Source organism: Borostomias antarcticus (genome assembly GCF_949987555.1).
Source record: "Borostomias antarcticus genome assembly, chromosome: 33".
In the NCBI taxonomy this organism is placed as follows: Eukaryota; Metazoa; Chordata; class Actinopteri; order Stomiiformes; family Stomiidae; genus Borostomias; species Borostomias antarcticus.
In genome coordinates, this window is record NC_140266.1 from 2255709 (window position 1) to 2281468 (window position 25760).

The window sequence follows — 25760 nt, forward strand, 5'->3', positions numbered from 1 at the left end:
GGAAGGTGAACCGTTGACGCTTACCTCCGCAGAATGTTGATCCCCCTGACCGCACAGCATTCTGGGATGTGGCAGATGGTTTGGGAGCTGAAAGGACAGGACGTACTGCACTGCTCAACGCACAATGCACCGTGTCACATTTTAGGGACGTCACTGCGCCAAAAATGGCCATGAAGAGTGGGTCTCGTTGGACAGCAAGGACACATTCTCAACAAAGAAGTAGACGGAAAAGTAGATTCGATGTGGAGTCGACAAAGTACAATTTCCCTGTACCTCTACCAACGAAACTAGGATCAAACTATACTGTGTGTGTACTGACCTTTGGTGGGTTTGTAGTTGGCCGTGATGTTGAGTGGCCAGAGACAGCCAATGCCCTTGATACAGAGGAGGGAGCCCACCCCTCTCTGTGTCTGTGCTGTGGCTGACCACTTGACCGTGCCTCAGGACCATGGTTTGGACGTCGGCATTCACCTCAGCGAACACAAACGGCATGTCGTACTTCAGCTCCCACAGCAGAACACTTCTGCAAGCACAGGGAGAATGTAAGGTCATACTGTAGCATAGGTGTGTCAGTTGTGTGTGTGTGTGTGTGTGTGTGTGTGTGTGTGTGTGTGTGTGTGTGTGTGTGTGTGTGTGTGTGTGTGTGTGTGTGCGCGCGCGTGCGTGTGACCCATTTTCCTAGTGTCCGTTTGAACTCTAACCTCCGCTCCTCTCCTGGGGGGTGGGGTCCAGAACCTGCCATCCGTCCAATCCAGAGCCCAGGTCGGGTCAAGTCATCCAGCACTCCACCCATACATGGAAGTTCCTGTCATGAAGGAAGCCACATGGCTCAGACACAAGACTAACATCTGGGGGAGCTGTGGCCTGGACATATACAGGTCCAGAAAGACCCTGGAGGAGGGAGGTTGTGTAGAGGTTGCTTCTCACCATATACGGTCTCGACCGTAGGGCAGTTTCCTCCCTGTCTCACTGTAGAACTCTTCGATCACCAGGCTGCCATTGGTGTCGTGAGCAGAGTTGAAGTTGGTGACGACTCTACATGGGATGCCTAGGACTCGCGTGACTGAAACACACACACACACACACACACACACACACCATCTATGTAAACCAGTGGGTAAACAATTATGCACAGTCTTGTACACATCATGTACATTGTGTGCTCAGGTAACTTAAGGTAATTACTGTACATGCTGTACAGTATATCACATCTATGGCTTTAACTGCAGCTACAGACTGAGGATAAACTCCTTTTAATAGTCAGCGGTTCAGTTCATTGTCAAAAATCTCCTTACCTGTGCAAAGCCGAAGTCCTTTGACAGAGTCGCTGCCCATCCTTCGTCGCAGGCTCAAAACTCATCTCTTTAAAAAGTACTATACGATCCACCCTCTTAAGCACCTATTGTATTTTAGATTGCTATTCTTGCACTTTGCCTTAAGCGCTAGATTATGCTCTTAGTCACTTGTTTTAGAAAGGAGATGCACTTGTGAGTTCTGGCAAGAGGTAGTACATTGGCTTTTCCTACATTAAATGCAATTATTGTTAATCGCTTTGGATAAAAGTGTCGGCTAAATGACTGTAATGTAATGTAATATAATGTAATGACAGGTAAATGAGGATGAGCTCACTGGTTGAAAGACCACGGTCTGGACACAAAGTTCCTAAGCATCTATTGTATTCATATTTTGATACTCTCACACTTTGGCTTTAGCACTAGATTATGCTCTTAGTCACTTATTTAAAAAGGAGATGCACTTGTGAGTTCTGACCGGTAGTACACTGACTACCTACGTTAAATGCAATTATTCTAAGTCGCTTTGGATAACAGTGTCTGCTAAATGACTGTAATGTAATGTAAAATGTGTAATCTAACCTCTTAAAACTGTAACAGCTGTACGCAACAACCGTGCTAAGGGGTCTACTCACCAGTAGGGCTGGGTATCGAGTCGAATTTCAAGAATCGATTCAATTCTGATTCACAAGGTTCAGAATCGATTATCACGATTCAATTCGATTCGATTCAATATCGATTCGGTTAGTGTTACTAACCTTTTTTTTTTTTTTTGCTGTAACCTTAATTACATGACTGCCAAATTATGCAACACATCAATACTAGGGCTGGGTATCGATACTGATTTCCAAAAATGAATGAATGAATGAATCATTGAATGAATTAATGAACTATTCATTCCTTCATTTATTCATTCATTCATTAATTAAAAGATCGATTTTGGGATTCATGAATCGATTCTGAATCATTTGATTCAGAATCGATGAATCGATTTTTTAAACCCAGCCCTACTCACCAGGGCAGCAGGGGCTGCAGAGCAGGATGAAGGTGTCTACTGTGGATGATGTAGCATGTCCGTAGAATATTCTCTCTCCTATGATGCTTTTAGCCTCTCTTACTCTGAAAATGTAATTTAATGTAATTTATTGCTTTATAAATGTTCTTAGCCGGTAGACAAACATACTCCTGGAGCTTGCTCGATCGCCTTGTTGAGAGGGGTCAGGGAAGAATTTTTACAGCTCACTTATCTGGCCCCCGGGTGATTACTGTTTTTTTGCTTCCCTCTGGAATATGTAGAGAGTGGGTCGTATGCCCACCTCCCTTGTTCTCTGTAAAGCGCATTGTGTTGCCTCTGGGTATGAAATGCGCTATAGGCCGGGCAGGACATGAACACAGAGGGGGGACCGGGGGTCGAGGCCCTCTGGGCTGAAATAGGCCCCCCCCTGGGAAGGAGACGCCTGCTTGGAGGAGGTGAGGGGGAAGGACACGTACAGAGGACCTGAGTTGGGAATTAAGAGAGACAAAAAAAAAACTGAGCGCTATAGTGATTTACTGCTCACACAATGTGGTTATAATACAGCCGACTGAGCGATCGGGACCGTGGGTCAAAGATACAGATCCTAAGATCAATGACATCCAGTGGAGTACCTAGCAGAGCTCTGAAAACGGATCTTGAAGGGTGACCCTCTCCTCACCATCAGGCTCCTGGAGCTGAGGCCCCACGTCTCGTGGCTCTGCTGGTTGTCCCACTGTTCCAGGCTGACATATTTGATGCTCAGATCTGGAATCGCACATCGTTGAATTACACAAATGTCCCCCACGTCATTTCAGTCTACGCCCAATCATTTCCAGCAGTTCCTGAATCAGTAAATACAACGCGGGTGTATAATATGAAAACGGTTCACGTAAGAAAAGCAAGTGATGACGAAAGTAATGATAAGAAACGGCATATCTCACCTTCAATTAGATCGTGTGTGTGTGTTTAAATGGTTTACTTGGTAATATGAGAGCACTTTCTCTCCCAGCACCTATTTAAGCGGTCCCACCCACTGAGATGAAGGGAGATTAGGGTATGAACCTGGACCGACTGGTTTCAGCTGAGGCCTCTGGCGTTGAGTCACCACCAGAACATGTGTGTGCGTGTGATCCTGCGTGTGTGTGTGTGATCCTGCGTGTGTGCGTGTGATCCTGCGTACACTCGCACCTCTGACGTCCAATCACACTCCTCCTCTGTCTGGGAAAGGCGGGGCGCTGGTCTGGTTACATTATTGAGAGAATGCAGTGGGATGGTTTAAAAAACACACTATATAAAATACACGTTGTGTGTGTGTGTGGGGGGGGTTATTGTAATATTAAACAATATTATTATATAATATTGTTTAGAATGGCCCCAGTGGAGGGCACAAATGATTTCCCTGGCTAGTGGGAGGGGTGGGTAGGGCTAATTCCAGAGAAGTAACTGGTTCCAGAGAAGTAACTGATTCCAGAGAACTAGGCGTGCATTAGAACTAGGCTTGCATTAGAAGTGGGCGTGCATTCAGATTCTCAGAAAACACACACATAACAAACAACAACAAATTCTTCACTGCACAGTCACACCCCTACTTGAATAAAAAAATGCATACAGCAATGAATTATACTGATTACTTATTTCATAAATACATCTTGTTTTATTCAAAACAAATCACAGTAAATAAAAATTCAAGAATTTGAATAAAATATTCTACAAATTGACAGTGTTAAACAATAAGCAATTTATCAGACTGAATTTCTACAGCATCAGCTGTTAACACAAATTGCATGATTGTGATGTTGTAATTCATATATCTTGCACATTGAATATAATATTGGATAAGTAATGGATGGATCCGTTAGGAAAAAAAATATAAAAAAGATTAAATATGAATGATCTGAACTGCCACACAAAACAAAGAATTATCTCCTCTACTTTTGGCACGGCACTATGGAACTACCGCAATGTATGAGATCAATGTACCCTTCAACAATTTAGTATTGAGTGTCACGCCAACTGATGTACAGTACGTGAATCAACCACATACAGTACTATAAGGGCAAACTGAGCATTGGCCCCAAATGGAGGTAAAATTATAAAACTATTGCTATATTAAAATAGCACACCAAAAATATCCTGCACATATTAAAATGAATACTCCTTATAACAGTTCTACCTACGTACAGTACTCCTTTGTAAAATATAATATGACATTGGGAAAGAAAACAACGTCAAACCTCTCAGTGCTGCTTGCCAGTCTATATCTTACTGATACTGTGAGGCTTTCTGGAACAATGTGCCTCTGTTAAAACAAGTGCATTCACACAAACCAAGTGCACAGTCTAAAGCACTTAAATATGAAATGATCATTTTAAATAGGCCGCAATCAAATCCTAATCTCAACGCTTTTTCAGTTCACAGTAGACCTATGAGCACAAAATCACAAACTCATGAGAGCTCACATTCCAACAAGTGCGGCTACGTTGAAGCACACGATGCAGTGGTATTTAAGGCCATGTTTGGGGGGTATAAATGTCATGCGTGCACGGGTTGTGCAGAAGACTAAAATTCTATTTTATAAACTGTCATGGTAACAGTTTAACCTCACAGTGTAGTAGTTAAAGCAGTGTAGTTTCCTAAATGCCGTTTTCTGCCACCTAGTGGCAACAGAAGCATTTCTAAAAGCTAAACAACAATTTGCGCAGGCGCCATTGCTGTTCGTCCAAAGATGGTTTGTCCATGAGTATCTGGAATTTGGTATTGCAAGCCCACCACTTGCTGGCCGGCACCGTGGGACAAATATTATTTTTTGGTGCCGTCTACACAGTCAGACGCACTTTCTTAAAACATGGCAAAGAACCAGATGATCCACATTAGCTTGACTTCATAACCCTGTTCTAAGGAGCAGTCCTGCGCTTGTTGTGGACGAGGAAGTCCGAGATGTTGTGCCACACGTTGCTGTCGTGGTAGAGGTAGTTCATGGAGGACTGGAGTGAGGGCTGGAGGGTGTGGGGGTGGTACTCAAACAACCACAGTACCACGCCCCACACCAGGGTGGCGAACAGAGGGAAGGGGTCTCGTTTGGGCTGCGGTATGAAGCCTTTCTCCACCGCCAGGCGGGACAGGGCAAACAGGATCCTGGACAGCAGGTACATGTTGATCTGGGGACAGCAGAGACAATGTTGATCTGGGGACAGCAGAGACAATGTTGATCTGGGGACAGCAGAGACATGTTGATCTGGGGACAGCAGATACATGTTGATCTGGGGACAGCAGAGACAATGTTGATCTGGGGACAGCAGAGACAATGTTGATCTGGGGACAGCAGAGACAATGTTGATCTGGGGACAGCAGAGACATGTTGATCTGGGGACAGCAGAGACATGTTGATCTGGGGACAGCAGATACATGTTGATCTGGGGACAGCAGAGACAATGTTGATCTGGGGACAGCAGAGACATGTTGATCTGTATGTATGGATGTAACTATATATCATCTTTGATAGCTTCCTTTCTGTCTCGTTTTCTCTACTGTCACATGGTCAACTTTGTGCCATACCACGGAGGATGAGTGTGTCACATTCCCCATACTTAGTCAGCTCACCTGGCTATTGATGTTGTTATTTTCTCCAAAGACCAACCAGCCTCCGAGGCAGGCAGCGAGGAAGGACTGTGAGGGGAGACTCTGGCCCTGTATCTTCTCCTGTAAGGCTTGCAGTCCTTTGTAAGTGAACACAAAGCAGGCGAGGTTGCGGGAGTGGCTGTAGGTGGCTTGCGCAATGGCTCTCAACTTGTCCTTCAAACTGGGACAAAAGAGAGAGAAAACGTCCATGAAGATTTAACAGCACTAAACCACGACAGTGAACGGAGGGATCTTGGCATCTCACCTTCCACTTCTGAATAGGAATGTCATTACAAGAGCATGAGGAGCCCTTATTTTGGCCCCATATCTGAAACGAGACACAAAGTACAAGGTTTTAGTTACAGTAGGAGTCAGTACAGAGGATAATGGAATCTGTATATGATATAACGTTACCGGTTATTTTCACGGGCAAGGTCAAACCAATACTGACAAATTAAAGAACTTTGAACTATCAATATTTCTATCTAACATTAGCTCTCAGATAATGTGTTCCCTGCAAAGGCTTCCGTGTGGAAATAGCTCGCTGCATCTCCATTCAATATATCTTCAACTTTCTATGCCCATCATTAACTAGGAAAACATAGCTGCCATGACCATAGACATTATAAAGAACTCTAATAAAGTTCTTTATAATGTCTATGGCCATGACATTTCACAATAGCTAGACTAGCTAGCGTTAGTGGAATATTTTACGACAGTTCACACACTCACACGGCACCATTTCTGAATCCCTTGATCACAGCAAGAGCAGCTTTATATTTCTCTTGCTGTAACAGATTGTTGATCGTATACAGGAGAGTTTTGATGAGATCTGGACCGGCCATGTTTTAGGATAAGGGGGATGCTAATAAATGGTGCACCGATGTTTTGGTACCGCGCAAATATTCGTCGTCTGGTCAAATTAACTACGTAAAGGTTCCGCTCTCAAGTTATCAATAAAATCTTGCTGAGGGACTTGGGTACATTTCTCATGTTGTATGAGTTAATTTCATGTTTAATACGGATAAAAACTCAACCAATTATAAACCCCACACAAAGGTTCCAGTAGCCTGTTTTATTTCAGAATTTTCTTAATCAATTGACACTTTTTTTTATTTTATTTTTTTACAATACATCCACCCTTTTCACATTAACAAATAAATAGTATCCAACCATTAACTCCCATTAATCAAAAAGGTTAGAGCTTCCACAAAGAAAAATACAGTGATTACACTATCAACATGATTTACAATGCAATTATTAGAGTTCAAAGTATTAGCGTTTGCATATCTCTATACATGTCATTCCTCTATGATCTGGGAACACTGCTATATTAAAAATAAAACAATAATTTAAAGTGGTTAATCAGTCAAGTGAGCTGTCAAGGTGCCGTCTCATTATTTGTTAAATATTCAAGAAAAAAAAGTCTATGTTCAATTGACAAATTTAACAGCAATCTCTTCACAAGGCAATGCGCTAGTACACAGGGAGCCGAAATGAGTAGGCGTCGTGAAAAGACATGAGGTGTGCCAGCCCTCCACCCCCCCCCCCCCCCCTCCCTAGACTGTGAGGACGCAGTGGATTGATGGGGTACAGCTTTACCCAGACTACACTGTGTTTGAAAAACACCACAGCCACGACAGAGAAGACACAACCATACAAAAACATGGAGGAAGGATTGGCTGATATGACAGACACTGTTTTTGGTCTTCTGGTTCCAGATTCCAGACATTGGGTTTAAATGAGTGTCTCCAAAGAAAGAGACATGACTTGCAGTCTTTTGCCGAGGGTTGATTTTCATCTTAAACTACCCCCAGGTGCATGCTGGTTGAGTTCAGAGCAGTGCATTCAGAAAGTCCTTTACCACGCTGTAGATCAATTGCATGTTTAATTTGGCTACAAATTAATTATGATCTAGACCAAAAAAGTCATTACTTTAATCTAGTTCAATTAAAAAGCTATGCTACCGAGAGGCCTGCTAAAGATATGCTTGAAAAACCCCAGTCACAACATGATTGAAGCACAGAAGACAGTTATCTAGGCAGTCATTCACTGTCATCTTAACCACGTTTCCTTAAACATAGCTAGCTTTTCTCTTTTTTTCCTTCACAGGCATTTGCTACTCTTATACGGTACTTTGGGACAAGTAATGTAATACTTACACTGATGGTATAATTGTATATTTTTGTAGAGCAATGATAACAATCATAACCCTATAGAACTAGGGCTTGGGGCCATGACCTCTTCATTATCAAGTTCATTCATAATCTATTTGGTGTCGTTTTACACATCAAGTATTCAGTATGATCACTGTTCATTAAATTAATTTTGATTAATAAATCAATCTTAATACTTGATCTTTTAAATTTCGCAGAAAATGTTATACCCATCAGTGGGAGCAGCAGTGTCAATATTTGGTCTAAGTAATCATATCCTAATCCTACTGTCCTGATATTAACACTGAGAACTCGCACTTCATTAGTAACGTGTCGGATCTGTTACACAAACTGGAAATCCATTTACAACCCCCATACTGTTTGCACAACCTCATAGTCAGAATGGCTATCACAGAATTAAGGATAAAGAGACAACGGTTTGTCAGAAAACTTGGTTCAGCAAACAGACACATGACTTTAAAGGTGTTTCCCGTTACTTCCACCATGTTGGGTGGTTTGAACATCTTAAATACTAATGAAATACTAAAAGAAACATGATATGAGCCAGTATCAGTGATGCTATATTACGGGAACAAACATCTTACTAGAAAACTATTGCACATGAAAATATAGCCTCTTATAATAAAATTCACAACTATCTTACTGCCCCACACAACTGTGCGAAGACCAGTAGAGGGATTCAATTCAACAGTTAGGAAAGCAACAGGTTAAATCAGGTAACATACTGTAATCTCTATGTCATAAGTCTGTGAAGGGACAATATCTTCTTTTTCTTTTATGCTACCGGCGCACACAATCCTAGAATCTGTTAAGTCGTTCATTCATTCATTCAGTCAGCACAGGCTCAGGGAGTGGAAAACAGTTAAAGACATTGAAGTGCATAGGTCAGTCTGACGCTCCCATGACGACTTGAAATACTGCAGTGAGAAGATAGGAAACACATGCCCATATACACGGTGAGCGCACACATGACTAAACGAGGGTGACTTCACTTCCTCTCACAGTTCCTCCTCTTCCTGACAGGCCTGCGGAGTGGTCTGAGTAAGGCAAGCTGGATTGGGGGGGTGGAGTTGGGGGGGGGGGGGGGGGTTTCTCCTCTTCCTGAAGGGGAGGGGTTGGGAGGGGGCGGGGCTGTCGGCTCCTCGTGTGGCTCTCTGCGGACGAGGAGAGGGTCCCTAAAGAGGCTCCTGGCTGCGGAAAGCGTGTCTGACCGAGGAGACAAAAGTGCTGTAGCCCGACCGCCGGGAGGAAGGTGCTGAAGGTGCGGGCGCGGTCGACCAGCGTGGAGGAGAGTCCTCGCAGCCGGCCTCATGCTGCCGCGACCGTCTCACTACTCCTGTCCAAAGCCCTCCGTCTCCTCAATGGCGAACATGAGCTTCTCCTTCAGCTGCTCGTAGCTCTTATAGGGAGGCAGGTCCAGACGATTAAAGCTGGTTTCAGAAATAAACGAAAAAAGATGTCAGTAATCAAGAGGAATTAAGTGAATTATATTAATACATTATTTCCACCTGGTTGAAGAACCAAGGGCAAGGTGAATGCATGCAGTTATAGCTATGCAGTCCAGTGATAGAAATGTTTAATCCGACCACACTTAAGCTTTGGAAATTTGGTCGCCAGACACAATTATTCCAATATTATTCAAACTGTTAACTGACACAAGGTTTCAACTGAACTTACCACGTGTGGCTTCTTGGAAGCCAATTCTCTTTGCCCACTTTCTCAATGCAGAACTTCTGGGGGCCGTTACTCCCTAGAGGTGTGTATGTGTGTGTGTGTGTGTGTGTGTGTGGGGGGGGGGGGTAAAGGGTCAGTCTCGTGTGTAAGGTAACGATGTCAGGAGGGTTTTGTGGTGTGGGGATTCTGCGCCATCTTACCCATGAGGTCAGCGAAGCCGCCCATCGGCAGGCGACAGGTCCCTGTGACGAACTGCAGCAGCCTCATCCGCTTCTCATTGTCCATCTCCTTCACAAACTGGACACGCACACACACGCGCGCACACACACACACACACGCGCACACGCACATGCACACACACACATCACCATCAGTACCATCTCCTTCAAAAACTGGAAGGAGATGTCCCGGCACTCACAAATTAATATAAAAATTATAAACTTTATTGGGCAACAAGTGGGACGTTTTGGCCTCACTCCATCAGCATATAAAAAAATGTTTAAAAATGTCTATATGCTGATGAAGTCATGAAGCCGAAACGTCCCACTTGTTGGCCAATAAAGTTTATATTTTTATATTAATTTGTGAGTGCCGGGACATCTGCTTCTACCTATAGAGGGTTTTCACGGACGGCCATATTGGAGGTTTAAGCTTAGGTTTAGCAAGGTGTAAGCTCAGCTTTAGGCTAACGACTAGATAGATAGGTAGATAGATAGGTCTATCTACCTGTCTATTGATCTATCTATCTAGCTAGCTATCTACATTCAGTAGCTTCAACCTCCAACATGGCCGACAGACGACGGGCCGTGAAAACCCTCGATTGGATCAGAAGGTAAAAACGGCGGAAGAGACGTTCCCGTGTTGAGAAGCCGCTGACCTGCCAGAACCAGAGGATCTGCTTGCTGCTGCGGGCGTAATGTCGGTAGATGGTGTTCCTCTGCCAGTCCACCAGGTCGATCTCCTGCATCCCACACAGCATCACCTAGGGGCGGGGAGGGGAATTACATGTTACACCTGCGAGCAGGAGCAATGCATGCTGGATGAATAAGTGACGGCCGTGATACTGTAGGTGCTGGAAAATGTTTGATTTCATTCGAATCTCAAAATGTTCTTCTCTTTTTCCTTTTCAATTCCGTTCCCTGTGAGAAGACCCTGTTGGTCAGTACCTCGAGCTCCTTGGCGTCGAAATATTGGAGGTACTGCTGAGGCAGCACTTCGTTAAAGCCCTCGAAGAAGGCCTGGTTCTGCTCCTCTACCCCTCTGGACAGCCTCCACTCAGCCACCAGCCTACACACACACACACACACACACACACACAGACGGGAGGACAGGCAAACACAAACACACAGACAGAGACACACACAGACACACACACACACACACACAGAGACGGAAGGACAGACACACAAACACACAAAAACACACACACAGACGGGAGGATAGACAGACACACACACACACACACAGACGGGAGGACAGACAGACACAAACACACACACACACAGACGGAAGGACAGGCAGACACAAACACACAGACAGAAACACACACACACACACACAGACACACGCAGACACACGCAGACACACGCAGACACACACAAACACACACAAACACACACAGACACACACACACACAGACACACACACAGACACACACAGACACACACAAACACACGCAGACACACGCAAACACACACAAACACACACACACACACAGACACACACACAGACACACACAGACACACACACACAGACACACACAGACACACACAGACACACTGTATGGGTACATTTGAATTCCTCAATTCAAGGTAAAAACATAGCTCCTCATTCTCCTATAACGAGTCAGGATTAGTATATATGTGTTCCACCCCCCTACTTCTGTCCCGTGAAGAACTATGTTGCCTCTGAGTATGAAATGTGCTCTAATAAAGTTTGGTTTGATTTGCCTGTGTTCCTGAGGGGCGGAGCCTACCTGATGTACTCCTCCTTGTTCTCCTCAGTGACCAGGACGTTCCCCCCGTCGGGCTTCAGCTCGTGGGTCGTGACTTCCCCCAGGATCTCCTTGTCCACAGAGAAGTACATCTCCAGCCCGCACTCCTCCAGGTTGTTATCCCTGAGGGGAACCGCACGGGTCAGTCACTGTGCACCACCACCACTACCTTCATCATCACCATCATCATCACCATCATCACCACCACTACCATCATCATCACCATCATCATCATCATCATCACCACCACTACCATCATCATCATCATCATCATCATCATCACCACCACTACCATCATCATCATCATCATCACCACCATCATCATCATCACCACCCCTACCATCATCACCACCATCACCATCATCACCACCACTACCATCACCACCACTACCATCATCATCACTACCACCATCATCACTATCATCATCATCACCACCACCATCATCACCACCACCACCATCATCATTACCATCACCACCATCATCACCACCACCACCATCATCATTACCATCACCACCATCATTATCACCATCATCATCACCACTAGCATCATCATCATCATCACCACCATCATCCTTACCATCATCACCATCATCATCATCACCACCACTACCATCATCATCATCATCATCATCACCACCATCATCATCATCACCACCACTACCATCATCATCATTACCATCACCACCACCACTACCATCATCATCATCACCACCACCATCAGCATCATCATCACCATCATCATCATCACCATCATCATCACCACCACTACCATCATCATCACTATCATCATCATCACCACCATCATCATCACCACCACCATCATCATTACCATCACCACCATCATCACCACTATCATCATCATCATCACCATCATCATCACTATCATCATCATTACCATCACCACTATCATCATCATCATCATCATCATCACCACCATCATCACCATCACCATCATCACCATCAGCATCATCATCAAAATAAATGTAGTATTATTGAAAGCTCTGAAGCCATTCCACCCCAGAATTCCCCCTCCTACCCAGGCCCTGACCCAGCCTCAGCCCTAACCCCAGCCGCAGACCCAGCTCAAGCCTCAGCTCCCAGCCCTGACACAGCCCCGGCCTTAACCCCAGCCTCAGCTCCCAGCCCTGACACAGCCCCGGCCTTAACCCCAGCCTCAGCTCCCAGCCCTGACCCAGCCCCGGCCCCAGCCCTAACCCCAGCCTCAGACCCAGCTCAAGCCTCAGCTCCCAGCCCTGACCCATCCCCAGCCCTACCCCTGACCCCAGTCTCAGCTCCCAGCCCCGGCCCAAGCCCCAGACTGACTTGATCCAGATGAGGGAGTTGTAGAACTCGGGGTCGATGGACTCCAGGTCTTTGAGAGCCAGGGGTTTGTTGAGGATGCGCTTGTAGAAGGGCAGCGAGAACCCAGTGTCAATGAACTTCCCATGGAACAGGGCCTGCAGAGAAACGCCCAAGACAAAGTCCCGTTAATATTAATAAGAGATGGCTACTCATTTCATAAATTCATAACTAAACATCAGAATCAGAATCACGAGACAGGACAGTGCGAGGAGCGGTACGAAAAATACAAAACTCACAGAGCCAGTATATTACTGTAAAGCCTCTCTGAACATCATATCACACTGTTTCAAAAAGCCAGCTCGATTCAGCTGGCCTGGTGCACTGGAATTTCCGTTCTGTGACTAATCAGTTACTCCATCTGCGCTAACTCCGCCCAGACGGTGCACCAGGTGAGCTAAATCAAACGGACACTCGAGAGTCAACGAAGCAGTCAATACTTGAGAGTGATGATGGATGTTTGGTCAACAGTACCATGGCAATGAAGCGTCCAATGAACTTGAAGTATTTGAGGTGGTCGGGGTTGATGTAGGAGGCGGGGTTTATCTGCAGGCAGTAGTTGTCCTTCCCGGCGTACTCAAACAGACAGTACATGGGGTTCAGCACCTCGTGGGACAGCAAGAAGAACCACTCCCTGTCAACACACACACACACACGGACACACACACACACACACGGACACACACACACACACGGACATACACACACGGACACACACACGGACAGACACACGGACAGACACACGGACAGACACACACACACACACACGGACGGACACACACACACACACACGGACGGACAGACACACACACACGGACAGACACACACGGACAGACACATGGACACACACACACACACACGGACAGACACACACACACACGGACAGACACACACACACACGGACAGACACACACACACGGACAGACACATGGACACACGCACACACACACGGACAGACACACACACACACGGACAGATACACACACACACGGACAGACACACACACACACGGACAGACACACACACACACGGACAGACACACACACACACACACACACACACACACACACACGGACAGACACACACACACACGGACAGACACACACACACACGGACAGACACACACACACACGGACGGACACACACACACACACACGGGCAGACACACACACACGGACAGACACACACACACACACGGACAGACACACGGACACACACACACGGACAGACACACGGACACACACACACGGACACACACACACGGACACACACACACACACACACACACACACACACACACAAACACACACACACACACACACACACACACACACACACACACACACACACAGTGAGCTATCCGAGTGTGTAAACGACTAATCTAACTTGCAACAATCCAAAAATATTAATTCACTGTGGACCAAGTTTAAAGACTAGTAATGGACAACTGCATATGAAGACTGTCTCCGTTAAAAGAGGACTTCTGGTCCAGGACTTGTCTTCCTCCGTGTCCAGTCACCATCCCATTGGTCCCTCATGACCCAGCGTCCGTACTGTGACTTGCCTGGCCACGCCTCCGTAGTCCAACCCCTCCTCTCCTGGGAAGATGATCCACAGGCGCCGTCGGAGATCTTGCGGATGGAAGCTCATGATCTTTGACGGAGACGGACGGAGAAACGATAAGGAACCCCGCCCGTTCGACATCGCTCCGTTTTGCGGCGGGACAAACAGATGGGACGTTAAAAAGTTACAAGGCTGCTTACCTGCTGGAAGGAATCCTCAAACAGGGTCTTCCTGGTAACCGTGATCTTGATGTGCTGGGGCATGGATAATTGCTGGAACAAAGGGAGAAAGAGGCTTATTCAAAGTCTCCCCCCACCCTAAAAAGTGCACACTCGGCGTCCTCCATTTAGTGGTGCGCAAGCGCGGTCGGCCGTTTCCACTGACCTGACACCAGAACCTGAAGTACTGCACTTTGGCTTTGAAGTCCCTGACGTACGTGATCTGAGGTCCGTTCTCCCTGCAGAGGACGGACAGAAGGAACTTAAGTGTGCGGATTATGAACCCCGTAGGGCTGCTCTGGGCGACGCGCGGCCGCTGGTGGTTGGAGACCCTCGTCTCCGGCGCTCAGCTGGGGTGGGGGAGGAGCTACTGTGGGGGAGGGGCTACTGTAGTCACTCACAGGGAGGATTTCCCGGTGCGGGGGTCGATGTACGTGGTCGTTCTCCTGTTGTGGTCAACGAAGTAGGGGATGCCGTCCACGGTGAACCTCATCTCCCAGCCGTCCGGCAGGGGCTTGTCATTCAACAGCCTAGAGGACACACACACACACACGCACGCACATACACACACGCACGCACACACGCACGCACGCACGCACACACACACACACGCACGCACACACACACACGCACACACACACGCAGACACGCACGCACACACACACACGCATGCATACACACACACACACGCACGCACGCAGACACGCACACAATACAGTACTCCTTTAACATCTACAGGAAACATAGCTGCATATCATTTACTTATTCTTTCTAATAATATTTTTTATTGGAAAATGGAATCATATAAATGATAGGTAAACAGTACAAAATATGAGTCTCTCAGAGACAAAAGGAACAAGAAAAAAGCACAAAAAGTGAATGAAGGGGGCGCCCCGGTAGCTCAGTGGGCTAGTCCTTCCTGCAGCGGCATGGTTTCGAATCCGGCCCACGCCCTTTGCTGCATGTCTTCCCCTCTCTCTCTCTCTCTCTCTCTCTCTCTCTCTCTCTCTCTCTCTCCCACCTTTCCTGTCTGTCATCTACACTGTCCTATCCCTGATAAAGCAGAAATGCCTTCAAAAAATATCTTAAAAAATAAAAAATAAATAAGTGAGTGAAATGAAATCAAATATAGATGCTCTGAATACATTGAGAAACAGGTGGACACATCGAAGGTCAGTTGGGGTCCAGAGAAGTGAGAGTGTCAACGAGTGAAATAATAGGCTGCAATCTTTTACACAAATTGGCAATCGAGCCTCTCGAAGAATACGTAATACGTAAAAAGGACATTCAATCATACAGCCAGGATGTAGTAGTGGGCGGATTTGGGCTTTTCCACTGTAAAAGAATACGTCTAGGAGCTATGAGAGATGAGAGAGGCAGACAACATCACATTCCTTCTTATTAGACTGGCTGGAATAGAGGGAACTACAAAGATGGCGGCTGTCAAGGGGCAGGGTGGTAGTGCAATACTGAGGGCTTTGCTCAACATATAGAAGAAAAAGGACCAGAAACACAAACGCGCACACGCACGCACGCGCACACGCACACGCACACACGGTTATAAACTGAAACTGACCCTTGCGTCCTGGGGTCCTCCCACTGGGTCATCCTGGTCGTGTGGTGAACGAAGTACACTCTGCCGTTGGTGTCTGTTCTCTTCTCTGTCACGGACACACAACAGACCAGAGCACATGACATCAGCCTCCCTCTCGGCGCGGGGCGGCGTGTTCACACCAGCGGACCGCGTGGAAGGGCGGCACGCTTACTCAATCAATCAATCAAAGCTTTATTTGTAACACAACACAACGCGGCAACACAACGCGCTTTACAGAGAACAAGGGAGGTGGGCATACGACCCACCCCTACATATTCCAGAGGGAAGCAAAAAAAGAGTATCACCCAGGGGCCAGATAAGTGAGCTGTAAACATTCTTCCCTGACCCCTCTCAACGAGGCGATCGAGCAAGCTCCTGGAGTATGTTTGTCTACCGGCTAAGAACATTTATAAAGCAATTAATTACATGAAATAACATTTTCAGCGTACTCACCCCAGCCGTGAGGCAGCGGGCCCAGAGGGTCAAACTCCTTGTTCGGCGTGGGCGGAAGCTGGTCTTGGAGCTTCGGTGGAGAGAGAGAGAAAAAGGAGACGTTAGCGAGCGCCGAACCAGACGCCGTTCCTCGGAGACGACGGCACCACGGATCCCCGCCACCAGGTGACGTCCGGCGCGTTAAAACATCAAGCGGCCCCGCACGCAGCCGCCCGAAAAACATCCGACCGCAGACGGACGACGGGAACCGGCCCGACTTGTCGTCCGGCGAGTTCCGAGAGCGAGACGGCGGAGTTTGACCCGCCGTGGCGTCCGTCCGTGACGCGAGACTCACCCCGTAGATGAAGCGCTGGTTGAACTGCTGCATGGCGCCCTGCAGCTGGCTGCGCTGGTGCTGCCACTCCTCGTAGTTCCGGACAGACTCCCGCGTGGGCCGCTGCCAGGTGGTGCTGCGCGTGATGTGGTCCACGAAGTAAACCCGGCCCATGGGGTCGACCCGCCGCTCCCACCTGCAGCACGGGGTCGGGGGGGGGGGGGCAGGGATGAGGAACGCTGACGCGGAAGTCTCATCTAAACTAGGGATGTAATGATAACCGGTATTAATGAAAAACCGCAATAAAATGTTATTTATCGCAATAAAATGTGATTAAATTTATCGTGATAAAATTATCATTAAAATCGGGTTTGATTTCCACGCTTTGAAAAACCCACTGTAAATACTGTCCAGCGTCAACCGAAGTTAGCAACAGTCTCCCAGACGCATTGTTTTAATGTTTATGCAAATAAAAAGTGCGTAGTGCTGCTAATTTTATTCATGGTTTTCACTGTAAAACTTGGTGAAATGATTTCAGTGTGTGTATCAGTCGTTTTAGAAAATTTTCAGTCAGGCCGACGTGTTTTCAACCGCTCTCGCTGGCGCTTGGCGTCGCCCCCCGGCGGGGCGTGGCGTGCTGCGGCGTTTGGAGGGTTGGTTTTACCCGGCAGGTAGCGACTCAGGTTGGTCCCAGGTGGTCCTCTTCTCAATATGATCCACGAAATATGGCCGCCCGTTCTGGTCCACTCTCTGTTCCCACCTGAACACACACACACACACACACACAATGTAAACTATAACAGCGTGCCAACAATCGGCAATTTTTTTTTTTTAAGCATTGATTTCAATCGACATGCATTGATCCGACCTCTATCAAGTGTGAGAAATGTAGCACATCCATTTCTAGGTGGTAGACAGCTGGTTTGCAATCTAACATTCAAGTGTCAAAAGTTATTCAATATGGCCGATACTGTTAATACGGTGTAGGCATCTCAGTATCTTACAGTAGTATCATGACACCCAATGGTTGCTGTCTGTTTCAGCCTGAAGCCTATAGTCTGACCAGGAAGAGGAAGTCCTCGCTACAGAGCTTCTCCTCTAGAACCAACGAGTACCACGAGCACGCAGAGTCCAGGGCTCAGTAGCGGCGCCGGTGAGCGGAGCAACGCCGCGGCCTTACCCTGGCGGTAGGGGTCCGTTGGAGACGGCGGCGGGGCTGACCCCGGGGGCCCCGGCCTCTATGGGGGGCGGGGCGGCCGTCTGCGAGGGTCCCGCTGGGGCCTCCAGGGGGTCCGAGCCCCCGTTGACGGAGGCCTGGGACGAGCCGTCCGAGGCCGGGGCCTCGCTCACCTCGCTGGGGCAGGAGCTGCTGGAGGAGGCTGGGGGGGGATGGAAGACTCGGTCACGCCCGTGTGGGGAACGCCAGAGACCACTAGGCCGTGGTATAATGGAATTCAGAAGCAATGGCGTTTTAAAAACATTTCTAAATCTTATTTTCCTGTATAGATAATGTCATCATGAAGGTATTTCTACCTTATGTGGATTATTTTAATTTTTCTTCTAATGTAATACTTTCTAATCTCATCGGCCGTGTTCGTCCGGTCGTCTGCCCACCTGGGGAAGCTGCAGGTCTGCGGGGGGTGGGGGGAGGGGGGCGGGAGGGCCTGGGGGGCCGGGAGGACTGGGAGCCCCCTGGTGACGGGGCGGGAGACCCTGTGCCGTCGACGTCGTGACCGTTAGGAACGATGACCCAGTCGTCCGTGGAGTCGCTGGAGGGAGACGTGTCTCTGCTGGACCTGAGGGACGTGAAGAAGAAGAAGGAGGTGGAGGAGGAGGAGGAGGAGGAGGAGGAGGAGGAGGAGGAGGAGGAGAAGAAGAAGAAGAAGAAGAAGAAGAAGAAGAAGAATTCTTTATTTGTCATAGAACATGGTGACACACAATCACCTGTTTCCGCAGCAACATTGTTCTACTGTAATAATCACCCGTTTCCGCAGCAACATTGTTCTACTGTAATAATCACCTGTTTCCGCAGCAACAATGTTCTACTGTAATAATCACCTGTTTCCGCAGCAACAATGTTCTACTGTAATAATCACCTGTTTCCGCAGCAACATTGTTCTACTGTAATAATCACCTGTTTCCGCAGCAACATTGTTCTACTGTAATAATCACCTGTTTCCGCAGCAACATTGTTCTACTGTAATAATCACCTGTTTCCGCAGCAACAATGTTCTACTGTAATAATCACCTGTTTCCGCAGCAACAATGTTCTACTGTAATAATCACCTGTTTCCGCAGCAACATTGTTCTACTGTAATAATCACCTGTTTCCGCAGCAACATTGTTCTACTGTAATAATCACCTGTTTCCGCAGCAACATTGTTCTACTGTAATAATCACCTGTTTCCGCAGCAACATTGTTCTACTGTAATAATCCCCTGTTTCCGCAGCAACAATGTTCTACTGTAATAATCACCTGTTTCCGCAGCAACAATGTTCTACTGTAATAATCACCTGTTTCCGCAGCAACATTGTTCTACTGTAATAATCACCTGTTTCCGCAGCAACATTGTTCTACTGTAATAATCACCTGTTTCCGCAGCAACATTGTTCTACTGTAATAATCACCTGTTTCCGCAGCAACATTGTTCTACTGTAATAATCACCTGTTTCCGCAGCAACATTGTTCTACTGTAATAATCACCTGTTTCCGCAGCAACATTGTTCTACTGTAATAATCACCTGTTTCCGCAGCAACATTGTTCTACTGTAATAATCACCTGTTTCCGCAGCAACATTGTTCTACTGTAATAATCCCCTGTTTCCGCAGCAACATTGTTCTACTGTAATAATCACCTGTTTCCGCAGCAACATTGTTCTACTGTAATAATCACCTGTTTCCGCAGCAACATTGTTCTACTGTAATAATCACCTGTTTCCGCAGCAACATTGTTCTACTGTAATAATCACCTGTTTCCGCAGCAACATTGTTCTACTGTAATAATCACCTGTTTCCGCAGTCCCCGTTCTGTCGGATGTCCCCGTTGGGAACGGTGGCTGCGGGATGAAAAGACAGAAGACGAACGTCAACCACACGCCTCAGCACACAGAACCAAGCGGTGAAACGGTTCTAATTCAACCCCCCGAGGACGTTCTCCGGCGCTCCCCCTCACCGTGTTCCCTCTCTGCGGAGGCGAAGGTCTCCGGGTCCACCTGCATGCCGTCCAGGCAGACCGACAGGTCCCCCACCGTGTCCTGGGGGTCCCGGTCTGAGCACAGCTGCAACGTCTGGACCACCTCGGCCACTGGGGGACGACCGGACACACCAACGACAACAACAACAACACACGCCCGTCGTTAACGGGGTCTGCGTCACACAGCGGCGCTGAGGAACACCAAAACGGTACTAGTTGCTCTGATAGGTTAGTGTTACTGCACACACACACGAAGGCTACCTGTAGGATGCACACACACAAATGCACAGAAAAACAGTATGTGGCTTCACATAAAACCTCCATTATCTGGCGTTTCATTACGAATGTATGACTGTGATTTTCATATAACGTCACATCACGGAGTGGCAGTTCGCATTTCCGCCTTTATCCAAAGCGCTTTACAATGAAGGCCTCTCATTCGCCTATTCACACAAACATTCACACACCAATGATCTATTTGACAATTCAATACTGCGGGAGGAGATGGCAGCCATAAATGAATAAAACATCCAACAGAGCGTCCATCTCTCTCTATCTGGAAGACTTGTGTGCAATTGGGGTAAAATCAGGGTTTGGATGGATGCCAGAGTTTGTGTACATCCGAACACACCGCCGCCGCTCTCGTCGTGGGAAAGCGTGCGTCCGTGTATTAGGTCACACGTGGCAGCGCGTGCTAAAACCATCATGTGAAAGGACCTGTTGCAGTGACAAAGTCAACACACTCACCAGCCTTAGGTTATAGGGCGGAGAGCTGCCTTCAGTAACACACCACGCACGCACACACACGCACACACAATACAGCCATACTCGACACAGACGAAACCCTTCCTGCGACATACGTAAACAGTAACAGTCATGTGAGTGAAGCAAACACAAGGACTAGAATGAAAGTAGAACCGAGAAAGCACAAGCAGGGAGAACGTTAACATACTCTAGTCTAGGCCCACGTCACACACACTCTCCTAGGCTTATCCTGATGGATCTTAAATCAATTTTAAACGGATTGGACAACCAGAGGTTTGGGGGGGGCGACTACAATGTCATCACGTTAGAGGCGCATGTACACAAACTCACGTTTCATATCGTTGGACTTGAGCGTTTCGCTGATCTCCAGCGTGGCCAGACCCAGCAGGATGTCAGCCTTCAGGGTCTGATGACTCCACACGCGGAATATCAGCTTGCTGAATGGGGTCACGATTCTGCAGAGCACAACGAGTTTGAGAAAAGCCACGCCGAGTGCAAAGTAAAGGCTTCGATGTCTTTAGCTCTCTGCAAGACGAATCATTTTGCACACAGAAACACTGTATCCCTACAGGAAACGGGAAACAAACCTACAACCCTGCCAAGTTGCAGTCAGATGTACCACGCAGGACTTACACTGTAACAGATTGCTTCCATTTGGGGCTGTGTGTGTTGTTGCACTTCTCCGTTTTCTTGGACTGGCCGTCCACGGCAACCTCGACATACGGACTGGGACCGAACCAGTTCTTTTTGTTCTCTTTCAGTTTAGCCGACAGCACTGTAACATTTAGGAAACAGCACAGTAACAGTTAGGAAACGGCACGGTAACAGTTAGGAAACAGCACTGTAACAGTTAGGAAACGGCACGGTAACAGTTAGGAAACAGCACGGTAACAGTTAGGAAACAGCACGGTAACAGTTAGGAAACAGCACGGTAACAGTTAGGAAACGGCACGGTAACAGTTAGGAAACGGCACTGTAACAGTTAGGAAACAGCACTGTAACAGTTAGGAAACAGCACGGTAACAGTTAGGAAACGGCACTGTAACAGTTAGGAAACGGCACTGTAACAGTTAGGAAACAGCACGGTAACATTTAGGAAACGGCACGGTAACAGTTAGGAAACGGCACTGTAACAGTTAGGAAACGGCACTGTAACAGTTAGGAAACGGCACGGTAACAGTTAGGAAACGGCACTGTAACAGTTAGGAAACGGCACTGTAACAGTTAGGAAACGGCAGTGTAACCGTTAGGAAACAGCAGTGTAACAGTTAGGAAACGGCACTGTAACAGTTAGGAAACGGCACTGTAACAGTTAGGAAACAGCAGTGTAACAGTTAGGAAACGGCACTGTAACAGTTAGGAAACAGCACTGTAACAGTTAGGAAACGGCACTGTAACAGTTAGGAAACGGCACTGTAACAGTTAGGAAACGGCACTGTAACAGTTAGGAAACAGCAGTGTAACAGTTAGGAAACGGCACTGTAACAGTTAGGAAACAGCAGTGTAACAGTTAGGAAACGGCACTGTAACAGTTAGGAAACAGCACGGTAACAGTTAGGAAACGGCACTGTAACAGTTAGGAAACAGCACGGTAACAGTTAGGAAACGGCACTGTAACAGTTAGGAAACAGCACGGTAACAGTTAGGAAATAGCACTGTAACAGTTAGGAAATAGCACTGTAACAGTTAGGAAACAGCACAGTAACAGTTAGGAAACAGCACTGTTACAGTTGATGATTCAATTGATTCTAAAATGGATTCTGATTCTGAAAAATGCATACATCTATGTTTATTCACCGGACATTTTAATTGTGCTGCCGCTTCATCATACCTACGCAGTTTGTTTACTGCAGTCACTATAAATAACATCTGACAGACTGACTCACCTGTGACTTGAAGTTGAGCCTTCATAATGCAGCCATTAACGACGCGGCCAGGTGGGGCAACACGGGACGACCTGCGACAACAGCAAGCGTGACCTTACTTGTCTTGTACACACAAGGCCTACTGGCCTGGTTAAAATAACAAGATTATCCTGGTCCTTGCCTCCGACAGAGTGGTGAACTGAGAGCTTGAGCACGACAGCCTAGAGTAGTCCCATGCCCTTACTGAGTTGAAAATGTAGAAAGAAATGTAAAGAGAAATACACAACTGTCCAACCATCTTATGCAGGCCCGGTACGGTCTCAATACTGCCTGTTAATCCCTGGCTCAGTCAGGAGGACAGGAGAAATTAGCTAAATCCTTCCTGGATTACACATGACATAACCCGATCACACACAATGTTTCTGGAACCAGATTTCTTCGGTGTCAGGGGCTGACAGGCAAGATTCGATGGTCCTGTAGGCTCACCTTGCACTCACCCGACTACTGTCTCAAATAAATTCATAATCTGGCTAATCTCACTTTGACCAATAACGCTAACAACTACATGCAAGGAGTGCCTTCATTCAAACAACTTTTGAAAACCTGAAAAGCCCTATGCCAGACAACAGACCCCCGAGAATTATATAGTACAATAATCATTGAAAGAAATAGTCCTAAAGATATTATGGGAGAACAGGCCCAAAAAAACAGCATCACTGTTGCCATCAGGAAGAAGGTGGCCTATTATGGGATGTTGACGAATGTGACAGGTGGCAATTTGTGATCTAAGTAGAATAGACATGGGCAACAGTCTCAATGAAGTCCAATTATTGTCCACATCATCACATTAGTCCACTGTCCCAAGCTGCCAAACCTGGACTACACCACTTGTCCCACACATACGACCCCAAACAGTTTCCAAACTTCCCCAAAGCCACTAACATGGGCTAACATGTTATTTTACATTACAGTCATTTAGCAGACGCTTTTATCCAAAGCGACTAACAATAATTGCATTTAACGTAGGAAGAGCCAATGTACTACTACTTGCCAGAACTCACAAGTGCATCTTCTTTCTAAAACAAGTGACTAAGAGCATAGTCTAGTGCTGAAGGCAAAGTGCAAGAATCACAATCTAAAGTACAGTGCAATATAATATAATAAGTGCTTAGGTGGGAGGATTGTTGTTATTTTAGGCAAACACCAAAACCCCTACCATAACTCAGAAGCTGCCTGTAAAATCATCATACCTTTAGATATCTAACAACACCAACATTAAACTATCATTTAAGCCTAACAAATATACTAGCTATTTCTGACTAAACAGGCGTTACTAGATACATATAGAAACGTCTGGCGTGTCACGTTCAGTTGACAAAAACAACAAACATCAACAAACAACAACAAAGCCTAGCTCTAATAGTGAGTAATCAACATTAGGCCGCACACACAGCTAGCTGGCTGATCCAGATGGATTAGGCTGCTAGCAAACCATCATCCGGGTATTTAGCTAGTAGGTAGATCTATATTGGGTAAATCAATCCAACAAATGTTCAATGTTTGACCAGCAAGTTTAAAAGTTGGGTAACCCGTTAATCGTCATAAAGAAAAGGGAGCCATCTATTTACTAGCATGTAGCACCTAGCTAACTAGCCAGCTAGCTAACTAATAGATAGATAGCTTGCTAGTTAGCTTGCTATCTATCTAACAAACGATCCTTCTCTAACTAACTAGCTAGGCTACACTATGCTGTTGTTGAAGAACTGGCGTCACATGAATGCAGATCAATCTTACCAATAGCGAGCTATCGATCCAGCTGTTCCTATCCAGGTGTGAGTTGGAGGAAGAGCTAGCCGCCTAGCCTAGGCTACTAGCTAGCTGGGTGAGTGGGCGGAGCTAGAGGGCTAATAGAACCATGGAGGTATAATGGTGCGTTCGTTTGTGGTCAGAGGTGGCAAGTCGCAAGTGGGAAAATACCCACCTCCGACCTGTGTGCATTCGAGCTATATACCATTATATCACAGTTACCTAGTTATATCTATATACCATTATATCACAGTTACCTAGTTATATCTATATACCATTATATCACAGTTACCTAGTTATATCTATATACCATTATGTCACAGTTACCTAGTTATATCTATATACCATTATATCACAGTTACCTAGTTATATCTATATACCATTATATCACAGTTACCTAGTTATATCTATATACCATTATATCACAGTTACCTAGTTATATCTATATACCATTATATCACAGTTACCTAGTTATATCTTTATACCATTATATCACAGTTACCTAGTTATATCTATATACCATTATATCACAGTTACCTAGTTATATCTATATACCATTATATCACAGTTACCTAGTTATATCTATATACCATTATATCACAGTTACCTAGTTATATCTATATACCATTATATCACAGTTACCTAGTTATATCTATATACCATTATATCACAGTTACCTAGTTATATCTATATACCATTATATCACAGTTATCTAGTTATATCTATATACCATTATATCACAGTTACCTAGTTATATCTATGTACCATTATATCACAGTTACCTAGTTATATCTATATACCATTATATCACAGTTACCTAGTTATATCTATATACCATTATATCACAGTTACCTAGTT

The 25760-nt window shown here is 46.3% G+C and overlaps 3 protein-coding genes and 1 pseudogene across 5 annotated transcripts in view; all 4 read right to left on the bottom strand.

Annotated features, from left to right (window-relative positions):
• rtf2 (replication termination factor 2) overlaps positions 1-25760 on the bottom strand; it is a 245229-nt gene that overhangs the window by 84835 nt on the left and 134634 nt on the right. The window lies entirely within an intron of this gene.
• LOC311327615 (protein-glutamine gamma-glutamyltransferase 2-like) lies at positions 21-1335 on the bottom strand (annotated as a pseudogene). The gene is made up of 5 exons: positions 1296-1335; positions 928-1063; positions 702-805; positions 320-518; positions 21-61 (listed from the first exon to the last, which is right to left on the bottom strand). The product of its transcript is annotated as a protein-glutamine gamma-glutamyltransferase 2-like (transcript).
• On the bottom strand, positions 4887-6774 carry pxmp4 (peroxisomal membrane protein 4). The gene is made up of 4 exons (XM_084460526.1): positions 6658-6774; positions 6191-6253; positions 5908-6106; positions 4887-5465 (listed from the first exon to the last, which is right to left on the bottom strand). The coding sequence occupies exons 1-4, from the start codon at positions 6768-6770 to the stop codon at positions 5202-5204; spliced, it is 639 nt and encodes a 212-aa protein (XP_084316652.1). The 5' UTR covers positions 6771-6774; the 3' UTR covers positions 4887-5201.
• Positions 7047-24944, bottom strand: itcha (itchy E3 ubiquitin protein ligase a). Of its 2 annotated transcripts, none has more exons than XM_084460626.1 (24): positions 24891-24944; positions 23118-23188; positions 21865-22006; positions 21562-21686; positions 20446-20577; positions 20281-20329; positions 18887-19068; positions 18453-18651; positions 17937-18032; positions 17294-17468; positions 16960-17029; positions 16489-16573; positions 15314-15442; positions 15079-15151; positions 14895-14966; positions 14696-14784; positions 13606-13765; positions 13096-13229; positions 11752-11892; positions 10943-11063; positions 10654-10758; positions 9977-10073; positions 9780-9852; positions 7047-9532 (listed from the first exon to the last, which is right to left on the bottom strand). In XM_084460626.1, the coding sequence occupies exons 2-24, from the start codon at positions 23140-23142 to the stop codon at positions 9433-9435; spliced, it is 2574 nt and encodes an 857-aa protein (XP_084316752.1). In that variant the 5' UTR covers positions 23143-23188; positions 24891-24944; the 3' UTR covers positions 7047-9432. The 2 variants fall into 2 exon arrangements, with proteins under 2 accessions (XP_084316752.1, XP_084316751.1); XM_084460625.1 differs by having other exon boundaries at positions 13606-13761; positions 14692-14784.